At 41.3% G+C, this 12,392-nt stretch overlaps 1 protein-coding gene across 2 annotated transcripts in view; it reads right to left on the minus strand.

The window, feature by feature from the left end:
• The window catches only part of LOC311241888 (monocarboxylate transporter 2-like), a 68,959-nt gene that overhangs the window by 25,299 nt on the left and 31,268 nt on the right, over window positions 1-12,392 (minus strand). The window contains exons 1-2 of one of the 2 annotated variants that reach the window (XM_084330829.1): window positions 3,813-3,939; window positions 1,824-2,067 (exon numbers count right to left, since the gene is read on the minus strand). In XM_084330829.1, the coding sequence (XP_084186955.1) occupies window positions 1,824-2,034 (211 nt within the window). In that variant the 5' untranslated portion in view covers window positions 2,035-2,067; window positions 3,813-3,939. Of the gene's footprint in view, window positions 1-1,823; window positions 2,068-3,812; window positions 3,940-12,392 lie in introns of those variants that run through there. The other variant, XM_084330828.1, reaches the window with a different exon arrangement.

The following is a 12,392-nucleotide window of genomic DNA, read 5'->3' on the forward strand; positions in this document are numbered from 1 at the left end:
ACACACACACACACACACACACACACACACACACACACACACACACACACACACACACACACACACACACACACACACACACACACACACACACACACAATCTTGACTGTTCACTGGGCAGAAATTAGGAATATATTAAGCATTCAAATAGTGATCATCCCATCGACCTACAAGCGGGGGGACAGTGCAGGTGTTTAATGAATACCTGATGAGGCTGTGTGTTCTCCCCTCGAGCTCGGATCCATATGAATGAATTAAGAAGACCAGGGATTTTAACAAGTGAGGAGAGTCGTCTCGTTAAGTAATTGGATTTATCGATGGGGGGGGGGGGGGGGGGGGGGTCGTGTGATGATGAGTAATGTTATTGGGTGTCCGTTAAATACCACAAGACTATAGACTTGTTGTTATATGGACTGCATTCATATAGAGCTTTTATCCAAAGCGCTTTACAACTTTGTGCCTCACGTTCACACACCGATTAGCGGAGGCAACACACATGCAAGGTGTCGCAACCTAGAGGACTAAAAACTAGGGATGTCCGATATTATCGGCCGATATTGGCATTAAAATGTGATATCGGAAAATATCGGTATTAAAAAAAAAAAAAAAAAAATCTTTTCTTTTTCATTTTTACATTTCTATAACCTTTATTTACCCAGGCAAGAAAGTAAGAACAAATTCAGATTTTATTTATTGTCAAAAGTATGCATAATGTTGTGTTAATTCCACAACAAGAGATATGTAATGTTAATTACCTGAAATTATTCTGTTTTTGGGGGGGGGGGGGGCCCTGCATATATCGGTATCGGTTGATATCGGTATCGGAAATTAAGAGTTGGACAATATCGGTATATCGGTATCGGTAAAAGAGCCAATATCGAGCATCCCTATCCGGTTCCATATCAGATAAATATGATGGCAGCAGTAATGAGGAATGACTGGACGTGGAGGAGGGGGGGGGGGGGGGGGTGGAAACCATAAACAGATGGCAGGTGTGACGCTGCCAAGCCGGGGCCCCACTGGGGCTTGCTGCTGCGCGGCGCTCAAGGCTAAAGTCAAAGTGTGAAACATGACGGGCAAATCGACACAATATGGTCTAGTCGGGGCGACTCCCCGCCGGGAAGCCAAACTTTGATGTGCGAAAAAGGCAATCTGGAATCCTGGCGCCATATTTCTTGTTTATTTTTATTGGACTGTGTTTTCCACTTCAAAGGATATCAAAATTAACCCTAGATTCAGTCTCATGGCAAAATATGTGGCATTGTAAATGTAGGCTAACCATGATATGAAATAAATATTATTATACAGAGATAAACCACAAACCCAACCTTATGTTCACCACCTGCTAAAGTGACCGCCACCACTCCTCCTGGCTGTATATGTAACGCTACGCTAGCTTGATATATCACAGCCGGGCAAATTAACATAAGAGTGAAATTAACTTTAGATCCCCCAGGCGATGGAATGTCATGTCATTTCTTTTTGCTCTGCTTTCCGGAGGCTAAAAATCTTGATTAGAAACACGACTTCAAGTGAAAATAACTGATTTGATGTTCTAATCAAGATCTCGGCCTCCAGAAAGCAGAAGTAAAAAGAAACGGCATGACATTCCATTGAAGTTTTGACAAATTGGGACAATTTGACGTACCGTCGCCCCGGGGGATCATCATGGGTTAATTTCACTCTATGTTAATTTACCCTTGTGTGATATGACGCTGGCGTAGCGTAGCGTTATACACACATACAGCCGGCAGCACCAGCATTTACACTCAGCATGTATGATTGACAACCATCACACGGAGACCCAGACCCAAAACACTCACCTCCGGCGTACATGACAGCTAGCATGATGGACGAGATCCAAGCCACCTGGCTGTACGAGGCGCCGAAGATCTTCTGGATGTCCTTGAAGAAGACGGTCATGGCCTTGGGGAAGGCGTAGGAGAAGCCGATGGAGATGAACGATCCCAACACCACGGCATACCCCCAGCCCCCGTCTGGAGGGGGCACGACGGGACCTGCAGGGGGCGGCATCGCTCACCGTTCCGGCTCAATGTTCACCGTTCACTGTAAAAGCAGAAAAGAGTCAGTAATGGGCCTGTTAACGATTCACCAAGTAGTAATTGGGCCTGTTAACGATTCACCAAGTAGTAATGGGCCTGCAACGATTCACCAAGTAGTAATGGGCCTGCAACGATTCACCAAGTAGTAATGGGCCTGCAACGATTCACCAAGTAGTAATGGGCCTGCAACGATTCACCAAGTAGTAATGGGCCTGTTAACGACTCACTAAGTAGTAACAGGCCTGTAACGATTCACCAAGTAGTAATGGGCCTGTTAACGATTCACTAAGTAGTAATTGGGCCTGTAACGATTCACCAAGTAGTAATTGGGCCTGTAACGATTCACCAAGTAGTAATTGGGCCTGTAACGATTCACCAAGTAGTAATTGGGCCTGTAACGATTCACCAAGTAGTAATTGGGCCTGTAACGATTCACCAAGTAGTAATTGGGCCTGTTAACGATTCACTAAGTAGTAATTGGGCCTGTAACGACTCACTAAGTAGTAACAGGCCTGTAACGATTCACCAAGTAGTAATTGGGCCTGTAACGATTCACCAAGTAGTAATTGGGCCTGTTAACGATTCACCAAGTAGTAATTGGGCCTGTAACGATTCATCAAGTAGTAATTGGGCCTGTAACGATTCACCAAGTAGTAATTGGGCCTGTTAACGATTCACCAAGTAGTAATTGGGCCTGTAACGATTCACCAAGTAGTAATTGGGCCTGTAACGATTCACCAAGTAGTAATTGGGCCTGTAACGATTCACCAAGTAGTAATTGGGCCTGTAACGATTCACCAAGTAGTAATTGGGCCTGTAACGATTCATCAAGTAGTAATTGGGCCTGTAACGATTCATCAAGTAGTAATTGGGCCTGTAACGATTCATCAAGTAGTAATTGGGCCTGTAACGATTCACCAAGTAGTAATTGGGCCTGTAACGATTCACCAAGTAGTAATTGGGCCTGTAACGATTCACAGAGTAGTAATTGGGCCTGTAACGATTCACCAAGTAGTAATGGGCGTGTAACGATTCACTAAGTAGTAATTGGGCCTGTAACGATTCACCAAGTAGTAATTGGGCCTTTAACGATTCACCAAGTAGTAATGGGCGTGTAGTAACGATTGACCAAATCCATGATTTTATTTGAATTTTGATTTTTCAGGTCACAATTCAAATTAGATTGGTCTTTTCCCCACTGTGACGGCCTCAAGACCAATGTTCTGTTTAGTTGGTTGCCGAGACCTGGAGAGTGGCTCATTGGGAATGATGGCCGACACTTGGATTGGTGTGACTGCTCATCTATATCGGTGCCTGAGCAGTCAGTCTCCCCCTCTATTGTATTACTATCGTATGTTTACAACTCATGTGTGGCTTCCTCTGAGCCAGGTCATGACACCACATTGACAACAAGACGCTCAGTCTTGGTTTGTACAGTAAAATAATGAGATACAAAATAACTACAACATGAAATACCCATTCAGGGCAAAACAATCTCCAGGTGAAGTCATAGCAGTAAATTAAAAAAAACAGAAGTGTCCCCGAATAACACTCCTTTAAAACACATATACAGCCATAAATAGATTTGATTTAGGCCTAATTGTCGAATTGGCACACCCCTAGTCAGTAAAAAAAGTATAACAAACACAAGAAAGTAAACTAGAACTGAATTACAGATAATCAACCAAACTACCACTAAACATCACTGGTCATCATGACTTAGCGTTGTATATTCTATAGTATACTGACCGCTGAGTGTGCAAGAAAGCCAAAAGCACTGTGTGATATTCACAGGTTGAGAGCTCTACATCCCTTCGGCCACTTCCACACTCACACAACTGCAAACAGAGGGGAGTAGGACATACCAACAGGTACCAACAGAGCCGTCTCCAGAATGCATGTGCAAACACACACACATTTCATTAACCTTGTTAGAGGACATAATACACTCCACCTGAGACCAGCCCTCGTCCCACCCACTGGTCACCTTGAGTGCCCCCCCCCCCCCCCCTCCCCTCCCCGTGCAGCAGTAAGAGTAATGGAAACAGGGTGTAGACTAGCGTGATGTGATTGAAGAGTGGTGGTTGACACTTGACAGTCACTACTAGTCACAGGGCCATTGTTTACAAAGCAAACACACGATACGATTGGGATCCTGGGATCAGCATAAAGAGACGTGGTGATGCGTTAATGATGACTTACCTTTAATATGCATACTGCACCTTATGTGAATACTGTATACTTCATCAGAGCATATATTTAGCATTTATTTTTATTATATATTAGATTAGATTGGATTATTAGATTATATATTGCATATATTTAGCATTTCGTGTTTTTTTTTATTATATATTAGATTAGATTTAGATTATTAGATTATATATTGTAAGTTTGTAACTATATTTATTGTAGGGCAAATATAACTGAGAGGGCATACATACCCTCATCTCACACTTTGTTGCCCATATGCGCATGTCCAGAGTTAATTATATTGTATATTGTTTACACTGCCTTTTTATTCTATTTTTACTTCTCCACTGTACTATAATTCTGTGACCTGTACCTCTATGTCTTCTACTACCTGTACCTCCCCTCCCCCCTCCCCCATGCTGCTATGATGCCTGAGAATTTCCCCAAGGGGGTCAATAAAGAAATATCTTATCTTAAGTGTTACCACTATGGGTTAAAATAGAAATGAAACGGCATGCTTTATCTATAATGATTAATTTCCCTTTCCCTTTTGACAGCACATAATCTATTGGCTTTTGATAAACTTGCAGGAATAAAAACATTTATTTTTAAATCACTGATTACAGTGTGTTTGGGAGAAACACCACTTTGGGCTCATGCATAGTAGCCACGTAAACAAATGGCTTGCAGAATCAACAGTGTAAGTAAGTAAGTGATTATTTGAATGAGATTAGTAAAAGCAAAAACATGCTCAGTCACAAAGCAAGCAGATTAATTGAGATACGCATGTAAGGCATCTAGCTGCCATTAGGTGGCCTTCTGGCTGGAAATTAAATTAGATTCATTATATTAGTCATCATTATACTGCACAAGTACAGTACAACGACAAGTTTGGCATCCAACCAGTGTGCAAATGTAACAGTAAAGTGCAATAGTAATATACAATTGAATGTACAGGTGATTAAACTGGGTATAAAATATATAAATTAGTACTACTGAGTGATAGTGCAGCAACTACAGCAGTTGCCTAGAATGGACTCAATAGTCTTATTATTATAAAACTAAATCGCAATGACTTCACATAAATACGGTGTTTCAGAGAATGAAAGAGCGTGAATCAACTACAAGCGGTATCAGCGTTTTAATCTAAATAAATGTCTCTGACCACCAGCTGCTGTCATCAATAAACCACGCTGCTCCGTGGCTCCTCGAGTCCCTTTCAGCAGCTCAGGTTGCAGCATCGTACAGTAGTGGGGTTGGGTACCGTTCACGTTTGAACCGATACCGGTACCTGTACTGTAGTCTCTAAAAATGTAATCTACCTACCTCAGTTGTAAAAAAAAATTATAATTCCAAACATCTAATTATTATTATAATTTTTTTATCCACTTTTTCTCCCCATTTTCTATTTTTCTCCCGTCCCAATTTCGTGTTTCCAATTCTTCCCTCCCCTGTCTTGAACGTTGCTAGACTATGCCTCCCACTGGTCGGCTGTAGTGAGGATAGAAGCCTTGCATCAGGTGTCCCCTCCGGTACACGAGGAGGCAGCCTGTCGCATCTTTTCACCGCAGCAGCTCGAACTCTCAGTGGCGAGGAGTAACGCGTGGGAGGCTCACGCTGCCCCCGTCACTTCCTGTTTCCGCCGCACCGGCGTCACCCAACCCGACCTGTAGGAGTCGCTGTCCACAACGTCCAACCCCACCCACTGGCTTTCCCACCCTCTAACACTTGCCAATTGTGTTAGTATGACGGCTGGCCAAGCCGGTAGCGACGCCGAGAGCTGGGCTCGATACCAGCATATCCTGCGTTAGTGGCGAGCGCCTTGCCCACTGTGCCACTCAGCCGCCACATCTAATTATTTATTATCATTATTATTTATTTAAAACAATTAGCAAAAATGCAACAAAAAAATAAATGCGACCAAATAGGCACACTCTGGATCCCTGCTGTAACGTCTTCACACACGTTTCACGAGCTGCTGTTGTTGTTGGGCAATGGGCATATATACGTAGCTACCCTGGGCTACTTCTGATTGGTGAGCAATGAGAGCACAGCACTTCTGATTGGTAAGCATGACTGGCACGCAAGAAAAAACCTTGAATCAGACTCACTGTATAACGTATCCCAAATCGTTAATCATTTAAAATCACGATTTCGATTTAAAATCGTTCAGCCCCATTTATTTATTTTACACAAAAAATATATATCAGAATATCACAGTACTATGTTGTGTTTACAATAATTGTAAAGTCACGCACGAACACAACACAGAACATGAATTTTCCTGTTTTCGAATTTCTCGGTTTTTAATTTTCCTGTTTTCGGATTTCTCAGTTTAAAATGTTCCTGTTTTCGGATTTAATATTTTTTCCTTTTGATTTAACCCAAAAAAATATTTAAAATTATGTTTTTAACACATTCGGGGCCAGACCCGAGAAAAGTCGGGTTAACTCGCCATGCTCTGGGCGCCAAACCAGAGAAAATCCGGGTTTTAATCGTTATTTCTTTTATTAGCTATATCCATTCATTTTTCCATCCATTCAGCCTGACGTTATCATTGGGAATGGGTCTGAGCTCGCAAAGGGCAAATACCGCCGCCTAACGCCTCCCGGATGGTATTGCACAATTTGCACATCATTGGAATCCCTCTGGCTGGGGCTGTGCATCGATCTAAGAAGTCCGGTCCAGGTTTTACTTCTCGGGCATGCAGTATCGTTATAACAGATGGACTGGGGACACTCTGAGCAGCGTGGATTATGTGTTTTGGATAGGGCTGCAACTAACGATTATTTTGGTAGTCGACTAATCTGTCGATTATTTTTTCGATTAGTCGACTAATCTAACGATTATTTCTGTCACACCCTCCATCTCTGCTTCCTGTGGGCGCGGCTCCTTTTCCGGGCTCTTAGCAGACTTCTTAGCTTAACATAACAGACCAACAGTAAGTTTGGGGGAACTAATGGGATAACTGGGGTTGCAACAAAAGTGCAACTAGCTAAAAACACAATGAAATAAAATAATAATAATAATAATAATAATAATAATAATAATAATAATAATAATAATAATAATAATAATAAATAATAATAATAATAATAAATAATATATCCTTAGCAGACTTCTTAGCTTAACATCCCAGGGAACTAATGTGGGATAACTGGGGATGTTGTTTGCTCCTGACAAGAGTCTCAAAGTCTGGGGTGATGGTAGACAAAGCAACTCTGAGTTCATGCTCAATGTCCAATCTGTTCCTCTGCTTTGTCTTCAGCTGGACCAGAGCTGAGAATTTTTTTTAAATAATTTTTTTATACGACGCATAGACGCAAAGATTCGGCGTCGACGAGTTTTTATGATCGACGTCGTCGATTATGTCGACTAATCGTTGCAGCCCTAGTTTTGGACATATAACGTTGGATCAATAAACGCGATCAATATTTGGAATGGCGATCAGTAATTGGATGAATCTTTTTGCACTACATCAGATGTGAGGTAAGGAGTCTATGTTACCAATCTTGGGTTAATCCGATGTTTCTTTCACCGCCATCGGAGCGTGTGTGTGTGAGGTTTGCGCTGACCAAAGTACGGAGAAACTATTTTTCAGACCCCGCTTCTGTTGGCGCATGATGACACATACACGATTTCTAAGGAAATACATTGAAGCTCGATTTGCTGGAGTTTATTGAGATTAGACAGAATGCTCTAAAAATATATTCATATTCATCACGGTATTAAACGGAAATGTATGTATGAAGAAATTATCTGTTTCGTGCATGTTGACTGGAAGCAACTCACTGACGATCAACGTGTTATTTAGATCTATTGCTATTATATTTCATATATTTTAAGCACTCGCAAGTAAGTCCTATCCTACATTGGATAAAGCACTGGCACTGAAGGGCCATCAGCGCTCTCTGCTGTTGGCCCCCAATGAGTTAACTAACTTTAATAACAGTACATCTGCAAACAGTGCCAGTTCAGTTATGATTTGTTTCTCCAATTTCAGTTCAACTGCCAGTGCAGTGCAAAAACTAAATAATAATGAAATAGTTAAATAATACAAAATAATAATTTGTTTCAAAGAAATCTGAAAAAACTGTCAAATGTAATTTCTTTCAAAGAGATGTCCTTTAACACTTTCAGTGCCAGCCGTTTTATCCATCCTTGTAGTCAATGGGCCACGCTTTAAAAGATAGGGATTTTCACTGTGCATCACAATATTTACAGGGCTATATCTATATTCTATATTATAGCTATGGAGACAATACTATGGCTCATTTGACAGTCACTATCTATCGTCCAATTTTTTCATGTATACGTTTGCGTGTTATCCTGTGGTGAATATTGTATAGTTTCAGGGTGATCCTGGCTAATTCCTGGAAGCTGCTTTATTGAGCGATATGTGAATTTTGCTAAAGGCGTTTGCGTTGCTCGCCTGGACACGTTACTATTTCCAAATCAAAAGGTATATAATAATAGGTACTTTGATCGATGTGAAATAATTGTTGGATCAAAGTAGGTTTGATGTCATATAGTCCTTACCTTTACTAGGAGGTATCCCAAAAAGAATATTCCAATTGTCTGACCGCGATTTCCAGTATTGATGTCCATCGGGTCCCCGACATGAACTGGCACAAAATATGCCTCAAGTGCGCTAAACACGTTTCAAAGTGCTCGGATGAAGCGATTCACTTGGCTTGGTCTAAATTCTCCGCCCGGACCATATATAATGTAACACAGTGTGTGAAATAAGGTTTCAAAGGGTGAGCGATACTGCCACCTAGCAGGATTCGGCCGGCATTGCACTCTCTGCATCTCAGAATGAGTCCCAATGATACACAGAGGTCCGTGAGACTGTAATGAATAAATAAATCGAACAAAAGAAAAAAAATATGAAAACGCTTATGCGCTTATGTGCATAACAAGCAAGCGTGTCACTAGAGGGTTTGATACAGCTTGCGTGTTCGCTCATTTGACTTGGTCGTTTGATTGGATGTCGTTGTTTTAGCTCCTGCCCCTTACTAGAACAAATTTATTTTTTTCAAATGTCTTGTGTTTTTGAGTACTATCGATTACATATAATAAGAAATCTAAAATGTTGCCAAAAATCTATGGCAGCCTATTGATACTTTAACTCACAGATAACAAATTATACACGTTTTATGTTTTTGTGCGAGACACTCAAACAGTTAATAGGGTCAGGGGGACCACAAGAGAGGCCTCTTTGAAGAGTAAAGTGTCTAAAACACATTCAAACAGCTAAGGAAAACATTTGAAATAGTTACTTATAACGAGACCCCTATATAAAGTCCTCCACCAGGGGCCATTGTGAGATACTTATAACGAGGAGACCCCTATATAAAGTCCATCAGGGGCCATTGTGACCCACTCTGCCAGTGATGGAAAATGTCAGATTTCCATTAAAAACCATCCCTACATCCATCTACAACTCTAAACATAAATCAGGGTCCGTGTCATGACTGTACACACAAAACTGTTAAAGGGGAACTATCTTATAAATGGCCTTTTTGAGTGTTTAGCATTGTTTCCTAGCTATGTGAACTTATATTAATATGATCTATGTCTCAAAATGCTCATATTGGCGCATTCTTCCAATTCTCCTCTCACAATATTCACCCTCACTGAACTGAGTCATTTGAAAATGTGCGCGATTTGTGATGTCAGAGAGACACCGCTGCATGATAATGTTCAGGCGAACCAGAACCATTACCATTGTGGTTGGAGCCCAGGCTCAAAACGGCTTAAGATCTTGAGGTAGAAAAATGCTGTTTTTGAGGACTTGATTAGAAATACAAAACAATGAATAAAAAATATATATATATTACAGAGGTGTTCCATAGACTCACAGGAATTGTGTAAAAGTGCCCAAATAGTGAAAGAAATAGTAAAATAGTTCCCCTTTAAAAAATAAAAATACCCTCCAAAATCACGCCTGGCGGGTGCGTTTAAATGTCTAATACTACAAGCTAAAATGGGTGTAGTGTAAACAACAATCCTCAGTGAATACTGTGTGCTGCTATACTTTATTTTTAATCAAAGTTAAGAGATTATGGCTTTTTGTGAAATCCATACAGTGGGCCTAATCCACTCTTAATCGGATTATTGGCTGGCCAAAGCACTCTTATGTAGATATTGAGCATGCTGATTGACTGAACGTGACAACAACAATGAATAAAGGGGTTTCAGTCAGGACTGATAAGCAGCTCAGGTTGATGGGTCTGAATATACTGTATAGACACAGTTTTGCAAGGTTGACAATAATAATAATAATAATAATAATAATAATAATAATAATAATAATAATAATAATAATAATAATAATAATAATAATAATAATAATAATAATAATAATACAAAAGTGCATACCGTACTTTTCGGACTATAAGCCGCACCTTTTTTCCCCATTTTTCGACCCTGCGGCTTATATAACGGTGCGGCTTATATGCGACTCGACGTGACCAAACCCGAAAATGTAAAAATCGAAATATTGCTTTTTTGACTGCATTGACATTTTATTTATCTGTTCCCTTATTTGCTAAACTTAATACAACTTGTAAATGAGTTAATTCTTGTTATTTGTCCGACAGTATTGTGTCCCAATGCTAATTACATATGGTAATTAAACATTAAAACACCTGCGGCTTATAGTCCAGTGCGGCTTATATATGTACACATCATTCAATTTAGCTGCTGCGGCTTATATTCAGGTGTGGCTTATAGTGCGAAAATTACGGTATATAACTTTCTCAAGACGTGTCAACACTACAAGTTTGTTTATTTGAGTACTTATGTGCTTATGTGGTCGACTCGACCACAAAAGGCGGTGTTCGGTTACTGCAGCCAGTGCCACATATAATCACACGCTGTATGCTACTTCCTCCTTTAAAAGAAGAAAACCCAGATCCTCATCATGTGTCCGTGTTGTGTTGTGTTTTGTCGTCCATCCGGTTGACGTCTGCAAGAGCAGCTACCGCCACGAGAGAGAAACTGACCAATTACGACAACAACCACAAGCGCCGGGGTTGTGCCCCTCTAGGCCAATCACAGACGACTAGCGACACTTGCCCTCGCGCACGCTGTTTGAGACTACGCTCACGTGGGTTCTCAGGTTTCACCTCACCTCCCCTGCATGTACTTAAAAATCACGTTACTTGGAATTCCAGGTAAGATTGTGCCAACAATTAAGAGCTTTACAAATGAGCAACGAGGCAGGCAGCCAACTAGTTTTTGGGTCAGACGATACGGATACGGATACCGATACCATTACTTTGGAGCCAAATTTTCAGATTGACCCTAAACAACACAGCGAGTTACATAAGGGTGGACTGTGTGTGTGAAGAGACGACAAGGATAATTCCCTCCATCAATTAAGGTCAACACCCAATGGCAGCTTGGTGGAAACTACTGCATTCTCGTAGCCATGGATATAGCAGGGTCTCTCAGGCTTTAGCTCCAGGATAGTGTTGTATTTCAGGTGAGCTTGGTGGAGTAACCCACGCAGACAGAGGAGGAACAAAGTCTGAAGACGCGCTAACCGGCGACCACACAAATGCGGTCGGGTGAATGGGCACGGTCCGTCATCAGTGGTGTTTGTTTGTATTTGCATGCTGAACCGGATTATGTGGGATTGGAATTGTGTGTGAGCGAGCACAGTGAAAATAGATACAGTAGGAGGGGGGGGGGGGGGGGCAGCACAGAGAGAGTGCAATGGAAACCACCGTGAGAGACGTTTAGAACATGGGGGGGCCGAGACCCTCGATCACTGAATAATCATTCCATTACACGATGATCACCCCTTTCACCGACTAGGAGTGGTAGTGTTCCATATAAGTATTACCACTTAAATGTAATGCAAATCTATAAAGGGATTGAAATACGCTCGAGACCTACACCTAGGGCTGGGGGCGATATGGCCTCTAAATGATATCACGATATTCTTTGGCTATGTTACGATACACGATGTACATCACGATATTTTGACATTTCCTCTAAAGCCCTTAAAAATGCTTGATTTAGCCCTTTTTAAAGATTTATTTGTTGGCGTTTTATCGCTTTATTTCTACTGGGCAGTCCAGTAGAGAGAGACAGAGGAGGAATGGGAGACAGAGTGGGGGGAAGACA

The sequence above is a fragment of the Notolepis coatsorum genome (genome assembly GCF_963971535.1).
Source record: "Notolepis coatsorum genome assembly, chromosome: 15".
NCBI lineage: Eukaryota > Metazoa > Chordata > Actinopteri > Aulopiformes > Paralepididae > Notolepis > Notolepis coatsorum.